General features: G+C 39.0%; 1 protein-coding gene across 8 annotated transcripts in view; it reads right to left on the reverse strand.

Annotated features, from left to right (window-relative positions):
- Positions 1-16,315, reverse strand: part of LOC142337656 (uncharacterized) — a 138,840-nt gene extending 122,525 nt beyond the window's left edge. For 4 of the 8 annotated variants that reach the window (XM_075387062.1, XM_075387060.1, XM_075387059.1 and 1 more), the window contains exons 1-6: positions 16,100-16,151; positions 15,786-15,946; positions 15,583-15,694; positions 7,783-7,894; positions 1,411-1,471; positions 813-834 (exon numbers count right to left, since the gene is read on the reverse strand). In XM_075387062.1, coding sequence (XP_075243177.1) covers positions 813-834; positions 1,411-1,471; positions 7,783-7,894; positions 15,583-15,694; positions 15,786-15,946; positions 16,100-16,106 — 475 coding nt within the window. In that variant the 5' untranslated portion in view covers positions 16,107-16,151. Of the gene's footprint in view, positions 1-812; positions 835-1,410; positions 1,472-7,782; positions 7,895-15,582; positions 15,695-15,785; positions 15,947-16,099 lie in introns of those variants that run through there. The other 4 variants (XR_012758952.1, XM_075387057.1, XM_075387061.1 and 1 more) reach the window with 3 other exon arrangements.
- Positions 16,316-16,607: the final 292 nt, after the last annotated feature.

Raw genomic sequence — 16,607 nt, forward strand, 5'->3', positions numbered from 1 at the left:
AAAAAGAAAATCGCGACAACGAGATAGAAAATAAACTTGGTTTTCGATAGTAAGCTTTGTTGACAATTTTTATACAACTACGTGAATTAGTGTGAAAAAATCGAAACAAAATTTCATTAATGAAGCTAATGGATAGAAAGTTAATAAAGATAGATTTAATAATTACTAACTAATATGTTAATTTACAAACATACCCGGCAGATTGCCGGAAAATAGCCGCCATTGATTCCAATAAGCACGATTGGGATTGAAAGAATAGAAGATATTGAAAAAAAAAAGATTTTTGTACAAAAACATTTTTTAAGTCCGATTTATTTTGATGGCATTTCGTAGTTGAAGATAACGTACTTCTGTTTCTTAGAGAGAGGCTACAGGGGCTACTATCAATACCAATAAGCATTAGAGATGGTAACTAAGACTTATAGTAACGACGTTCAAATAGCGGGCATCTAAAATTGGGCTTTATGGGTTTATCCCGTTTCTACTTCTGACTTCAATTTTTTATACTGACTCTGTTCATTTTGAATTGCTTTGCTGAGCAACTGATGTTCAAAATCACTTTTAGCAGAATGAGAGAAGAGAGAAACTAGTCTAGAGAAGTCAAAAAGATATCACGCAAAATGTTGAAAAAGCGGCAAAATGAGGTAAAGCGAAAAATTTTTTTATTCGACGAAGTAAAAAAAAAAAATAGGAGCGCTATAATAGCCGGCTGAGAAGATGAGGCGGCTATTAAAAAGAAACAATCAAGGCTCAGTTTGGAAGCGGTAACAGCCAGGTAGAAAATATTTAACGTAAAACGAAGATAATCTTACCACTAGAACTGATGCTTAGTGACTAAAATGTTAAAGTCACCAATAATAACATATGAGGCTGAAAATTTCTATGTCAAGTTATTTTAAATTTGCACATTATTCATTGGGTACCGTTTTAGTAGATAAACTAAACCCTTTCCCAACCAGCGTGTGAACAGTTTAATTGAAAGTGGAGTTCGACTTTGTTTGCATTCTTAGATTTTTGTCTTTGGTCAGCTTAGGTGATTTGGTTATACTGGAGGCAATTATAGGTAAACCAACAGGGCCAAGGTAGCGTAAGCTTCAAGGCAATTACAACTCGGAATTGTTTATAACAAATGTAAACAGTATCGAAGGATTTTCTAACATTCCCCCCAAATCCATTCACGCTTTAGTTGACTTAGTGAGAAGGTATCAAGTTTAAGTGCGGATTGAGTGCCTAGTCAGCTTTTAGCCCTGGGCTACCAAAGCAAGCATGAAAGTCTACCAAGACAAAGCCTTGTCAAGACATACCAAAATAGTAATCTTGACGTAATTGATTCCAGGCATTTCAGATCAGTTACCTAACATTGAAATACTTGGTGGGATTAGCTCAACCAGTAATGAAATGATTATTTACCTCTGGTCGTACACATGAAGTTGGAAAAACACCTTTGCTACTTTTCAACTCTCCATGCAGCCTAAAACATAAGAAAGAGTCCATAGTGCAATTCCGTCTTGTTTATAGAAACCATTGTCATTCATCATTGACATAAAATTTAAGTTCTACAAAAACATAAACAGCAGTTTCTCTACTTGAAATCTGAATTGATGTTAATTTGCGTTGCATGGGAAAAAATACCTACAGACAGCTTAGTACGGATACTTAATCGCTCGTCTATATGATTCATCTCGAAATGACGATAGATACATGACGATAGAAATCCGAAAAAACCTTTCCGCACTGAAAAACATATGGCTAAGTTTTGAATCAGCCAATAGCCGTAATAGCCTTTTACGAAGAATACGACGACCAGTTCAAACGTGTGGTATACAAAAACCGTTATATGAGGTCAAAAATACCAAACTTAGTTACCGATCAGAGCTCGGCTAATTTTATCTACAACCGATCGGAGATGCAATTTCAACATCTAAACCCACGTGATTAGCAGCATAAAAGGAGCTTGGAAAACGGCCAAATATTAGTCGAAATTTGCAATTTTAGCCAAATTAAAACTGAAATACAGTGCAAATTGAAGCACAATTCTTGAGCAGTAATTATTGGAGAGAATTTACTTTGATATTCTCACAACTTTCTTAATGAGGTACAAAGCTCCTAATACGTAGGGGAAACTGCAAAGCAGTTTCTCTTACTGGCTTCAGCGAAGCCTAGCATAGTTTGATATTGGTGTTATTGAGGCCAATTGCACACTGGAATAGTTATTATGGCGAATACAGAAATTTCAAGAAATTTCTTTGCGTTTGCACAAATTTCTTACTTAAATCATATAGTTATTTAATATTGTATTTAATATAGCAGTCAAATACTGAGGATTTAACTTCGAGATAATTTGAAATTTCTATTTGTATTTCCAGTTATTAACAAAAATTCAACAAAAGTTTGAGTGTTTCAACTTGATTTTGTATTCTGAACGAAACAAGTTTGTTAAACAGCAAAGCTGAACGAATAGTTATTGAGACTAATTGATCAACGAGTTATGCAAAGGTAACCTACACAATCGCAGATAATACAGTTCACAAAAGTTAACTACAAAAACGTAATATCCGGACAGATTTCAAACCGCTGGAACAAACTGGGTTTTCCTGGCCTTTAATAGGAGAGCAGCCGTTACAACCCGAACCATGACAGTCGAAGTCAATATGTTGTCCAATCTGATGAAGAAAGTGCCAAAGGCACCAAAGAAAAAAAACAAACGAATCAACAGCAAGCAGCCATTGAGGCGAACAGAAAATTGCAATTCGGGGAAATTGAATTGCGAACCGTGCTTAAAGGAAAAAAGCAAAGCAAAAGCAAACAGGCATTTCAAGCTTAATCAACGGATTGTGTACTGTACAGTATCAGCCGACGCAAATACGATAGGACAGGAAGCTTCAATTTTGGAAGAAGTTGGACTATCATTGGCTTGCATATAAAAGCAAAGGCGAGCAGTCAGCAATGAATACAAAGCAAAGCAGCACATCTCAAGCAGCGAACGATAGCTAGAGTAAACAATAATTATCCAACGTACAAGCCAGTTGCTCAAACAATACACAGCGGAGCTACAGCAAGCGGTAAAGAAACAGTTAATAATTATGAAAATCTTCAGCGAAGCAAACGCGTGAAGAACGGATGAAAAATTTGATATCGAAATCCAAAGTGAATAGAACAGCATTAGAAAATAGTGTCCGTTCCCAATCAACTAGCGCTCGAGACAAGCCACCCTTCAGTTGAACCCTGAAGAAGAGATGTCTCAGACTGGGCCAGTAGAATCGACAACCTAACAAGACCGATCGACAGCCCGCTTCGAAGCAACCCCTGAAGTGAACAGGCCTATTCACTTCGCACCATATCGCGTTTCACGCGACTTTTCATCAAGCGTTGAAGAGCGAGAGGTTTTCCCCAGAGCTCGTCTACGATACAACAGTGGTTATTCAGTTCGCACTAACCTACCAAAGCTGAAGTTGAACAACCTTGATGGAAACCCCCTCGAATGGCCGGAGTGGTCTAGTATGTTCATTGGTAAAGTGTTCAATACCAGACTCAGAGAAGATGGGCCATCTGAAGACTCTGACAGGCAAGACCAAATCAGCAATCTCTGGCATGGGCTATTCGGGGCAGTTCTATGGTGCTGCTTGGAGCATTCTAGAGAGGAATTTTGGAAGGCCTCGTGATCGACGCACAGCTGGGAGTCTTCGCAAGGCTAGTCAGGTGAAGCCTCACAACTCAACAGGTCTGAAGTTTCTCAGTTATTGTCTCAATTTTGGAGAACGTACTCAAAGAGTACAAGCAGATCGATGATCTGCAATCAAGCTCAACACTGTATATGGCAGTTGTTTAACTACCGCAGAATCTCAAAGAGAAATAAAGTTTCTATGTCGATGACAAGGATGAAGACTGGCTTGATCTGATTATGTTTGAAAATGGCTAACCAGAAGGGCATATGTATATGAAGGGTTTTCAGCTTTCAATGGAGAGCAGAAGGAAGACGTCCGAAGAAGCACAAATAGAGACAAGCGGTTCTCGAAAACATCGAACTTCAGTGGTAGTTCGAAGATGAAAGAAACGAAGCAAATGCAAAGTGATCAATGTCCGTTAGCTGACGGCAGGCACTCATACAATTTGGAACTGTCTATTATTTTGGAACATGAGTGTTAATGATCACTACGCAGCGGTGAGGAAGCAACGCTTATGTTACGGATGTCTAGGCAAAGACATGCAATCAAAGATTTTAAGGTCAATGCAGGCCGTATCAATGGATGTACCAAGAAGCAAAACGGATTGCTACACTCCGAAAACCAAATGGACGAGGACAATCACGCATTTAAAGTAAGCTCAGCAACAATCAGCCAGAGTAACGAAGTAACGAGGTTTCGTTAGACAGTTCCTGTCTCAATACAGAGTGGGGGCAACAGGCTGAACACAAATGCTTTCATCGATAGTGGATCAACGGTTTTATTCATCGATCAAAGTGTGCAAGAGAGGTTACGAGCCCAAACCACCGATGTTACGCGCAACATAGCTGGCATACAATGAACGAAGGATCTGAAGGCCGAAAAGGGATATATTCAATGGTCCATTCAATTTTGCTCTGGTGGCAACTAAAGACAAAAAGTTAAAACAAAATGTACAAAAATGCGTGATTCCTTTCGATCCAATGGCATTTGAATCCTTTAGAGGGTTTTCTGAGAGGGTGAGAAAAATACCGAAGCGGATCGCTGTTCTATCTGATCTTCAAACCGCAGAAGTTTCACGATCCTTCAGTTGGTTAGCAGAATCAGAGTCTGTCACTGCTATACGAGGCACAACAACAAAGCTAGATTCCCCCAATGCGAGATTTTGAGTACTAAACCAAACTTCAGCTTTTGTATTGGGCATTAATATGGCAGTTGACGTTAAAAAAAAACAAACGTGGGACGCAGGGTAAGACAAAACAAAAATCTGTTAGACAAAGTAAAAAAATAGGAGCGCCTGGAATTGCTGATGCGGCTATTAATAAAGATTTTGGGAAACAAGGTATAAATGATGCCAAGAACTGCTGTTAAAAAAGACCATACAAGTGACATTTACCACTGACTGGTAATTTAACGATATCTTGACGAAAACAACTGAAAGGAAAGTCACCAGTACAAATAAAACAATTATGTCACGTCGAATCCGAACGAGAAACCACAAGTGGGACTAATTGAACCAAAGTAGATGAAAATTAGGAAAATGGCTTAAAACCATAACTGAACGAAAATTTCTGAACACCCCTTTAATTTACTGTTTCAATGCCCACTCAGCTGATTTAAAAAGCAGGTCATCATGTCGAATTGTCGGGTCATAAAAAAGGTACAATTTTGTTTTGGCTAGATAATAATAATATAATAATAAATTGTTTATGGTTGGTACAGGATAATTATCATTAATTTTACAATGATTGCAAAAACAGAACACTATTTGTAAAATCAATAAAATCGCACCAACCAAGAGCACACTATTAGGTCTCACTGACCTCTTTTCAAGTGCCTCTAGCGGAAAATAATTCACTGTCAATACCTATTCACTAAGGGTAAATCAAATTGTTTGTTTTTAGTAAATTGAAAACAAAAGAGACAAAAAAAATAAATACCATAATCCGTAGTTTTGTTTTTTTTGTTAACTAAAAATTGCTTCCGTTAGTTGTTCATTTTCCAGTATGAAATTGTCTAAAAAATTGTGTGAAAGTTTACGTATTTCGTTTTCTTTCAGGTTTTTTACTTTGTCTACAAACATTGGTTCGATTATTAAAACTAGGTTTAATAACCTTCTTAACCTTGTATACAAACAATTTTTCACGCATGAGTTCTTTCTAGTTGAGATCCTTTTAGACAGACTGCCTGAAAGGTTTTTTAGATCCTGACCACTCAACAAATTTGACAAGGATGCAAGAGTTTTGAAAAGTTCATATATGTGCAGTTCCCTAACAGTGAAGAGTTTATGTTCTTCTCTCAATGAGCCCAGCGATTCGAAACTCCTTTTGTAGAAGATAATTTTAATTAACCGTTTTGTAAGTTTTTCCAGATTTTTTAACACATTTTTAGAAGTTGAGCCATAGATGAGAACTCCATATTGCAATATTGGCTTGATGTATGTTCTAAAAACTTGGATCATTTGACGAGATGTTAAGACTTTTCTGAGCCTGTAGAAAATGCCACAAAACTTGACAAGGCGTTTTTCGATGTAGGATACATGATGTTGGAAACTTAATTGACAATCAATAATCACACCTAAATATTTGTACTGCTTTACTGACTCAATCGTTTCATTACCGAAAGAAAATTCTTTTTCAAACTGAATTTTCCGTCGACCATTAGAGAGCACGTTTTTTGTTTTATTTGCGTTGAGGACCAGCTTGTTTCCTTTTATCCAATCATTTGTGTCATTTAGTGCTAACTGATGATTGTTCAGTAGTTCAATGTTCCTACTTCCTGTTATAATTGCTGTGTCATCAGCATACAGTATTAGATCTGTTTCTTTCTGCATTGATTTGATGTCATTAATATAAATAAGGAACAGAATTGGTCCCAGTATAGACCCTTGGGGGACACCTGTTTCTACAAGTTTCAACGAAGATTTCTTTGTTCCAATTTGAATGTATTGCTCTCGGTTCTTCAGGAACGATTCAATAAGCTTATATGTTTCCTTACGAAAACCATAACAAAAACATTTTTGTAACAAAAAGTTTGTGATCAACTGTGTCGAACGCCTTCTTTAGATCGAGGAATGTGCAGCAAGAAACATTAGTTCTGTTTGTCCATAATTGACGAATTGTTGCCACCAATGTAGCAATGGCATCAACTGTGCTCCGTTTGTTCCGAAAACCGAAGAATGTGATAGCGATCGAGGAACTGTACCAACCTATTATAGATCAGTTTCTCAAAAATCTTCCCGACTGTCGGTAGCAAGGAGATTGGCCTGTAGTTTGTTGGCTCATGTTTGTCACCCTCCTTGTGTAAGGGTACAACTTTGGCAATCTTTAAAGCATCAGGAAAATAACTTTTGATAATGCATCTATGAAACAATCGTTCCAAACAACTTGCAAGAGGATCAGACATTTTCTTTAGAAATATGTAATTTAGGCCATAGCAGTCTAAGCAGTACTTAGGTCGAATTTTATGCAGTACCTCTTCTATTTCTTTTTTGGTAATTTTGTTAAAAAAGAAAGAGTTGATGTTTTTCGGTGGTAATTTAGTTTTATTGTTGGGTTCAATTTCAGACGAAAGTTTTTTCCCAATACTCGCGAAAAAGTTATTGAAGTTTTCAACTTGGTTTTGGGTGAAAATATCTTGTTCTGGTTTTTGTGATTTTCCCATCAATTCGTTGTAGATGTTGAAAAATTCTCTCGTATTTTGCCTACTTTCCACGTGTAATTTTTCTTGATAGAAAGTCCATCTTTTTTTCCTTACCAAGTTTTTTACAAGATTACTTTGTTTTTTGTATGCAAGTTTGTTTTCTTCGGAATTTATTTCATTCATTTTTCTTCTTAGTTGTTTCTTTTTAGTAGTCTCTTTTTTATTTCATTGTCAATCCAGTTTTTTCTTTTGCTAGGTTTCACTTTTTTCATGGGACAAAATTTGTCTAGAGTTATCATGAGACTACTGTGAAGCTCAGAGATCTGTTTATCAATTGTTTTCATGGGGCTGCAGAGACTTTTTAGTTTTTCTAAAAAATATTGGGCCTCTTCATATAGATGAGGCGTGATATAAGCAGCATGTCCTATCAAGATTTTGTGAACAGCACTAATTTGTTATTGCCTTCAACTTTACTTACCATTTCGGATCAACCAAATCAGTATGTATGACCTTGACCTTATCTCCTTTGGACACATTCATCTGGCCTGGTTTAACAGCTACGAAGTCAGTGATCACTTCAACCACGTTACCTGTAACAACGTAAGACTTGAACCGTTCATGCTTAAGTTTTAATAAATTAAATTTTTTTCAGCTTAAATTTTAGTACGACCGACACCGATACCAGGATTATCCAAAATCTGTAATATTTATACCAAACATCAGAAAATTGCCACTAAATCAAGAACCCTATTTGAACGTCCCCAAGAGTTTTGGGTGAAAAGTATTCTTAGAGTCTATTAAAAGCTCCAGGAGCACTGAACAGAGACTTATCACCCACGGGCTTTACCAGTTATCCCGTTTTCGAGCATAAAATGTCAATAGGTCAGACGGAAAACCGATCAAGTCAAAAATCGCATAAAAAGACCAACATGGCCGAACATTTCCACTAACTTCGCTTGAAATCATTAAAGTAAATGACTTCACCTTCATGGCAAATATACATTATTAGAAGATTATCAAAAGCTGGCTTGCTCAGCAGAGTGCTACGAGTAAATATACGAAATGAGTATTAAAACACTCGCCTGCAAATTTTAAAATGCCGAAAGTCTGCAGTGCCAGAAGTTGCTGTTCTAAGCACGGTTAAGTGACTCTGCAGAAGTCACTTCGAAATTCTGACTTAATATCTCGAACCACTTCGCCGTTCACGATAAACGCCAGAAGTTCTCAGTGAGTTCAAGGAGAGTCACTTAACCATTACTTAATTTTCAGAGAACAGAGAAATATGAGCTAGTAGTGAAAATTTTAATTGAGCTTGGAAGGAACCTTCCATACTCTCGATTTCTTGAATATACACGCTACCTGAAGAAGAGAAAATAGCATTTCGTTCGAGCATCGTTGATCACATCTTGCAAAATTATGTTTTTCTTATATCATTTTCCTTTTTAGAAAAACTCTGGTTAAAATTAATTTTCCAAGCAATCCATGCTGTATCACAAAATTTAATGGAAACGGGCAAAAGCATTTGTGGCTTTGAAACTGGTGAACCTAAAAATTTATTAAAATGCATCAATAACAATGATTTACTGCTTGCTTCAATGAACAGCTGATAGCGTCCGAGTAGTCTCGTAGTTCAGAAAGTTCGAAGAAGCTTATAGGTCCTTCTGGTGTTGCTTATGTGACATTCTGCACATTACATGCATCGGCATTAACGTAAGGCAAGAGCATCAAATATAAGAAGAGCTAAACATGCAACCGCAGACGACGCTACGATCTCAAACGTGAAACCCTCTCTCAAGCACTGGTCAGTTACAAAAATGCCGAACATCACAATTCATGAGAAAATCTTGCTTGCGACACACAATCTGAAAACTTTTGATTAGCTCATTAACACAGCACCAAGCAAACATTTCGCTGATTTACAATCACATAAACAGGGAATGAGAGCCAGGATGAAATAACCAACACAATGAAACTTTGTACGCTATCATCAAAGATGCTAAGGCTGAAACTGCAATGCGAGTTGCAAAAATCGATCTCAATTTTCTAAGAACACACAAGATGACATTATCACTTACACAAAATCATAAATTGTGTTGATCAGAAAAAAATGATCATAAACTTTTGATTTTTGAAGCAAAAGCTATACATTCATGAACGTATGAGGAAAATTAAGGCAAAGGAAGTCGACCAGAGAAAGACAGTAATGAGCATCAAGAGTATGGTGGCTCTGAGGAAAACTCATCCTTTTCGGTAGCTTTTTGTCCACTATCTACGAGCAGCACAACTGTGTTGTCTAGTTTCGCTCATTGTTACTGCAAAACTAAAACATAACCAACTACCGTTGGGCGAACTACTCTGAAACGACTGGCGAGCGGTTGGATTTGTCAATGGCTAGCTACGATTTAGGGAGGATAGCTTTAGCTTGTGAAGAAGCGTGCGGTGATCGCAGGCGGGAGGGGAATAGCGCACGGCGTGAGGGGAGCACGGGGGGCGAGTGCAATGGAATACGGGTGTAACTACGTTCAGGAAGTGTGGATTGGGATGAAAGGGGGTGAAGTGTGGTGGGGGTCAAACTCAAATAACCGCCGTTCATACCAAAAATTTGTCTCCAAAACAATTTCGGTGAATCACATACTTAGAGTTTAGTAAGTTGAAAGGCTCTAAGAAAACTTAATGCCCTCCGGGCGTTACCGGTTTATCCCGTCTTTGTGGACGAAAAGTCAGAAGGGTTAGACGAAATATCGGTCAAGCAAAAAATCTCATTCAAAAAGACCGTAGGTATAATATCATTGCTTAACTTCGTTTGACAGGAAACTGTTGCTATTCCTTCCCGGATCTATTTGACCTTCAGGATGTGAGCAGCAACTTTAGCAGCAAGCAATGCCAGTGTTTGAATGCAGTTTTGTTGGGGATGTAGTGAAATCACAAGTTTTTTCAGCTGGTAAAAGCTAAGTTGTTTTTGGAACAAATTTTGCAGCTGCAATTTAAATGTAGCTTCGAACAGATGATAAGACTGCGGCCCTTTTAATTTTTTGGTTGTTTTGCTCTCTATTAGGGTTCAATTGAGTTTTTGACCTGCTTCCTTTCATATTTAAGAATTCGCTATTTGAGATACTAAGCGGTATTGGGATGTTGTACCACCATTGCAGATTTGGAGCTTATTGGTTTAGTTCTTCCTAATTTATGTCTGAGTTAAGAAAAACGACGTCTCAGTGATCACCACCAATTCGGTTTTAATTGGTTGTGTTCTTTCTGAACTATAGATCGAAGAACTAAACCAACAAGCTTCAAATCTGCAATGGTGCCACGAAATCCCAAAACAGCTTAGTACCTCAATTAGGAACTTGTAAATATAATAATAATAATAATAATAATAATAATAATAACAAAGGATTTAGGATAAAGTAATCCACGGGTTCGCATAAAACCGGGTTATTGAGTTGTACAAAATTTATAATATTTACGTAAAGATGAGTTTCTTCAAGTCTCTACAGTTATTGCAGCCACACAAGAGACGCCACGTGCAAGGGTCTGATTCGTTGTAGCGGGATATGAAGAACCGATTGTAGAGTTCCAGGAGTTTGCTCTTGTGCTCTCGATCAAGGAGGATATCATATTTGAAATAATCATTGAACAGATTTGCAAGGTGACAGGCTCGGTACCAAAAATCTGACTCACTCTTCTGCAACCGCATTTGCTTACAGATAAAATTTCTAGTGACTTGGGCTCTCCGGGTTCCCACCTCAGTGAGAGTGACATGGCTTTGCCAGTCTATATCAACTTTTCCCGATAACATTTTTGCAAATAATAACACATGAACTTCTTGATATAGAGACAGTGGCAAGATGTTGATATTCTGAAGTTTTTCCTTGTATGAGAGGACGCTGTTGCTGGTTTTGAATATCCAGGCCATTGCTTTTCGTTGAACACTTTCAAGTAAAGTTAAATCGCCCTTTGATGGTTTCCACAAGGCCGCGCCATAGCTGACAATTGGCACGACGTAGCAAACATATGCATTTTTCCTGGTTGCAAAATTTGCCTTGCAAAGGTTTCGTTTTAGCAGAAGGAATGCATTCAAGGCTTTTTCAGTTCTTTTCTTCGCGTGTAGTGTCCAGATTAAAGAGTCAGTAACAAAGAGGCCCAAATCTTTAATCGATTGAGTGGCTTCGAAGGTATAATTGGGCAGAGCCTTTAATACATAGCAGCTTGCTTTTCGTAAGGTTCATTGACATCAGATTATCATCGCACCACCTCCACAGTTTTCTGACATCTATGTTGAGCGTCACAGGATTGGTCCCTACAATTTTGTAATCATCCGCATAGCCAAAAGCCTTTGACATAACACAGGACGGCAAATCGTTTATGAAGACTAGGAAGAACAGCGGGCCTAGAATGGAACCTTGGGGGACGCCGCTAAAGACATCAAGTTCTTTTGAGGTTGTGCTATTTATTCGCACTGTTTGTTTCCGATTTGACAGATAGCTTCGAAGCAGACTTAGGCAGTTTCCTCCGATGCCAAGCGCCGATAGTTTGTCTAAAAGTAGATCGTGAGAGACTTTGTCGAATGCCTTCTGGAAATCGATATAAAAGGTCGTGAGGTAGGAAGGGTTGGAGTCCAGGCAGCTGAAGATCTCATGCAAGTACTCTATTAGATTTGTTGTGGTCGATCGTTTAGGCCGAAAACCATGCTGTGCGGGATTTAAGGTTGAGTAGACTACTGGAATCAGTTTGTTGAAGATGAGCGTTTCTAACAATTTCGACACTGCAGACAGAAGGCTGATTGGTCTGTAGTTAGAGGCGTCCTGTTTGTCGCCATCTTTATAGATTGGTACAATTTCAGCTACTTTCCATTTAGTTGGGAAATGAGCTTTGCAAGCTATTAAATTGAAGAGTAGACCAAGCGATTTTGGCAATGACTTGTGGAGGTTTTTTAAGAGCGCATTCCCTATCCTGTCTGGTCCTTTGGCTTTATTTACAACAAGTTGCAGCAGTGAGCTCTGGATTTCTTCGGTGGTAGAGTAGACGTGGCTCAACTGAATTACAACGTTCTTGTTGTCTGCTTTGACTCTGTAAGGCATCTGTGTGAACACTGACTGGAAGTAGTCGTTAAACAGGTCGGCTTTAGCAACGTCAGTAATAGCTGTTCGGTGATTCAGGAAGATTTCGGCGGGCACAGAACTTGAATTGGTGACAGACTTGAGATAGCGTTGTATGTCAGTAAACTTGCCATCTTGGAAGAGTCGAAGTTCATGCTCTTGTTGGTCGTGTTGAAGTGCTAGAGCAAGATTCGTTTGCACATGCTCGATTTTGAGTTTAGTTGTGGGCGTTGGTTTCCGTTGCTGCTTTAGTTGAAGGGTATTCAATTTTTTGATAAGGTGAGACGATCCATGACTGACCCAGGGCGCGAGTTCAGATCTGTGTTTTGTGATGATAGGTAAAAAATCTTGGAGGATTTCATAAAGCCATTGGTACCAAAGATCTAACATCAAGTCTACGTTGCTCAGACAGTAAGGAAGAAAAAGATGCTGAGCAATAAACACGTTTATCTCGTTCCAATTAGCTTTCTTATATGCAAAGGCTCCAAAGTCGAGCTTCTGCCTTGGTTTTGGCGGTTGTGTGTGTGATAGCTTGATAGCAAAGAAGACCTTGGCGTGAAACGGCATATGATCGCTTCTGAACATGCTTCTAAAATGATGGTCATGAACAATGCTTGAAACAGTCTGGGGTTTGTTGCATAGGAAAATGTCCAGCGACTTTCCATCTTGAGATCGAATTAGTTGTTGAAAGTTTAGGTCGCAGAGCTCGTTCAGTATTATCTGCTCGTCGGACGAAGTCGAGGTCATCGAAGGCCAGTGGGTACAGGTCAGATTTGTATCCCCAGCAATGTATGAACAGACAGCTCCATATTCATATTGCTTGGACCTCAGAAAGGTCAAAAGTTGTGCGAAGTCAGCAACCGACCTTGTGTAATGACTGTTGCGCGGCGCACTGTAAAGACAGCAGATTATGATAGGTTTGTTCATCAGCAACCGGATAACAACACATTCTTTGAAGCTTGAGACAATTTCACAACTTGGAATGTTTCGAGCAACAGCTATGAGTGCACCACCGTGTTTTGTAGCCCCCTTTGCACTTGGTCGGTCTTTTCGGTGTATTGTAAAGTTGGCGAGGAAGGTTGCACTGTCTTTGACACTTTCAGTAAGCCACGTTTCTGTAAGGCAAATGATTTGGTAATGATTTGCTCCTGTTATGGCATTGGAGAAAGAGGTTCGTCGGTCATATTCGAGTATACTTCTGGCATTGTAGATAAGAATGTTGAGGAAGGTGGTTAGTCAAAAGGACCCGTGGACTTCGGGTGTTTTCTCCTTGACCCATTTTGTGCCTAGCCGGATGAACAAATTTCCGTCACGAACTCGAAGATTCTTTGGTTCGGTGCCATCATTGATTAGTTCACGTCTTCGCATTAAAGCTTGGTTTTCACGATCAGCTTCTTCTTTTGTTAGTTGTCGACTCAAAAACACAGGTTCGCCAAAGGTTTTCAGTTTTCTCGCAGAAAGTAAAATCATTCGTCGTTGATAGGCATTCGGAATCTTCAAAAGTACTGTTCTAGTTTTGCCCTCCTCGTGCCGCCCAAGCGGTATCACATCTCCAATATCCGCATTGACCTCGACGTGCGCCAGTAACTTCTGAACCTGGGCAAGATCATGTTCCTGTCGTAGTCTAGCTTCTTTTTCGTTTGATTCAGGGATTCCACGTATTCGTATGCCGTTAATCTCTTCAACAGGTTTCGGTGGCGCTTCAGGTTTTGGGGTTGGTACAACAGTGGGGACTGCTTCTGTTTGGGGCTTGCTTGTGAGGAAAGACTTGATCTCAGAGACAGCTTTCTTGAGGTCAGTCATTTCGCACTCAAGGTTTTTCATTTGGTTTTCCTGGTGCTCTTTTACCGTCGCGAGCTCTTGAAGTGCATATTCAATCTTTTCTTGGCGTTTATCTTCAACGCAGGCGTTACAAAGCAGTAGGGCATTTTTACCGAGGGCAAAGACTCCTTTCATTGCCGTTTCACTTAGGCCTGTGCAGTTCTCTGTTAGGTGCATTCGACGTCCACAAAAGAAGCAGTCAAAAGAGCTTTCATTTTTAAGAATTTTCTCGGCACATGTAGAGCAACAATCGGAGATTAACTTCATTCGATGGCGGGTATTGTGTTTAGACATCTTCCAGGGGCTCAGAGCCAGAGACTCAATAAGCGCGCCTTAGAAGATTAACAGTTTAACAAATGAACAAGAACTAGTAGGGGCTCAGAGCCAAAGACTCAATAAGCACGCCTACCCGATCTAGAGTTTTCTTCGTTTGGCTTCCCGTCGTTCACCAGCCGATCGTCGCTTCGTACCACGTGTCTTGAAGATTCGCTTGATGTCAGTGTTGTAGTGTAGTACTGATGCCAGGCTTCGCAGTTCCACGTCTGGGTGTTGATGGAGCTCTCGGTATTCTGCTAATACCAACTCGTCGGTTTGTTCGGAGGCACTAATGATGTGCTTTGTCACGTCGATTACGTAGCACTTTAGAGCCTTTACAAGTTTGTCAAAGATATAAGGCGCTCCTTCGCGTTGGCAGGTGACAACACAAAAGAGGTTGGGAATAGTCTTCAAGGTTTCGATCAATTCGTCAACCGTTTGAGGGGTGTTTTTCTTCCTGGAATGAGAGGTTAGAGTATTATTCAGAAGATCGTGCCAAAGAATAATGTTTCGGTTTCTCAAAGGAGCTGATGTAAGATAATCGTAACAATAGTTTGATGTGTTTGGGTCTAGGTTAAGGCCAGGGAAAGAGTAAACAATGTCAGAAAGTTTCTCTTGTTCTGATGGTTTTAACTTGTTGATGGAATGATAAAGGGAACTTGCCGCAACTATTTTGATCATACGGATAGAGAGGTGAAAGATACAAATGATATAATATAAATTGAGAGGAACTAAGCTGGTTGAGGAAGGGTGTTGACTACAGTGTCGAGGTAGGACGTCCTGACAGTAGGTCCACCCAAAGATATCGTTAGAGATAATTGATATATCCTCGTGATAAGCTTTTCCAGAAATCAATGAGACTGGGGGCCACCATGGCTGCCCCGCGTATTCATTTCAATAATCTGAAACTATTTAATAACTCCTGAAGATGCTGACTTGAAAGGACAAACAATGGGTGAAAGCCATTGGGAATCAAGAATCTTAGCCTACTACTACTACATGATAGTTGCGATTCGGCGTTAAATTGAGTCATTAGCTATCAATACCTTTCGGAGTTTCTGTATTTGACCCAGCCAAATCGTACTCATTATCATCTGTTGGGATAAACATTGTTTCCTTCCTTGGAGTAGCAACAGTCTCCGTCGTTTCCTTTTTAATCTAGGCACACAGAAAATAGATTAATTTCCTGTATGTGGCATAAGCTTGGACCACTTCCAAAATTCAAAGAGTGTCACAAATGTATGCGTACCTTTACAAAATTATCTGGAAACAATCCTTTCCGTCCCTTTAATACTCCAGTCATCCAACCACTTTCTCCTTCCACTGGCTGACATTCTTTTATTACATCCCCGGGAACAATCGTCAGCTCGTCGGGGTTAGCAGCATCATATTTATGAGTGACCACGGCTACTAAAATCAGAATGGTTATTTTGATTCAGAATACAAATTTCGAAAAGTCTTTTCCATCATATCCCCATTAAGTCATTTTAACATGATTGTGGGCCACTACTATATATGACCATTAAGAAGGGGGATGATCGGAAATACTCAATGTATCAATACCCAGCATGTCGCTGATCAGAAGGTCATGTCCAGCTCTGAAATCAGAAGTGTTTGTTACTATTCACAGCACAAACCTGAGATAATTTTGAGCTCAAAGAAGAAGCAATCGATTAACTTTACATAAATAGGTTTGAAAACAAATTGTCAAATGACTTTGTTCCGAACGTTTTCGAGCTCTAAGTGAATCGTCAAGTATAAAATGCTAAGATGACAAAGTCAAAAATATGAGTTCAAATTAAAATAATCGCAATAATAATAATAATAATATGAATTTACAACAAAAAGTTGAGGGGATTCATGCTGCACGCAAAAAGTTGAGGGAATTAATTAATTAATGACTATTTGATCTCAAATAACTTGCTGTCACCTAAACAATTTGGATATAGGAAAAAAGTGTCCACAACAGATGCCATACTACAATGTACGGAATATGTAAGAACTGAAATGGATAAAAAGAATACAGTTTGTGGAGCATTCCTCGATCTCTCAAAAGCATTTGACTCAATCT

This window comes from Convolutriloba macropyga, chromosome 4, assembly GCF_964194025.1.
Source record: "Convolutriloba macropyga chromosome 4, txConMacr16.3, whole genome shotgun sequence".
Lineage (NCBI taxonomy): Eukaryota > Metazoa > Xenacoelomorpha > Acoela > Convolutidae > Convolutriloba > Convolutriloba macropyga.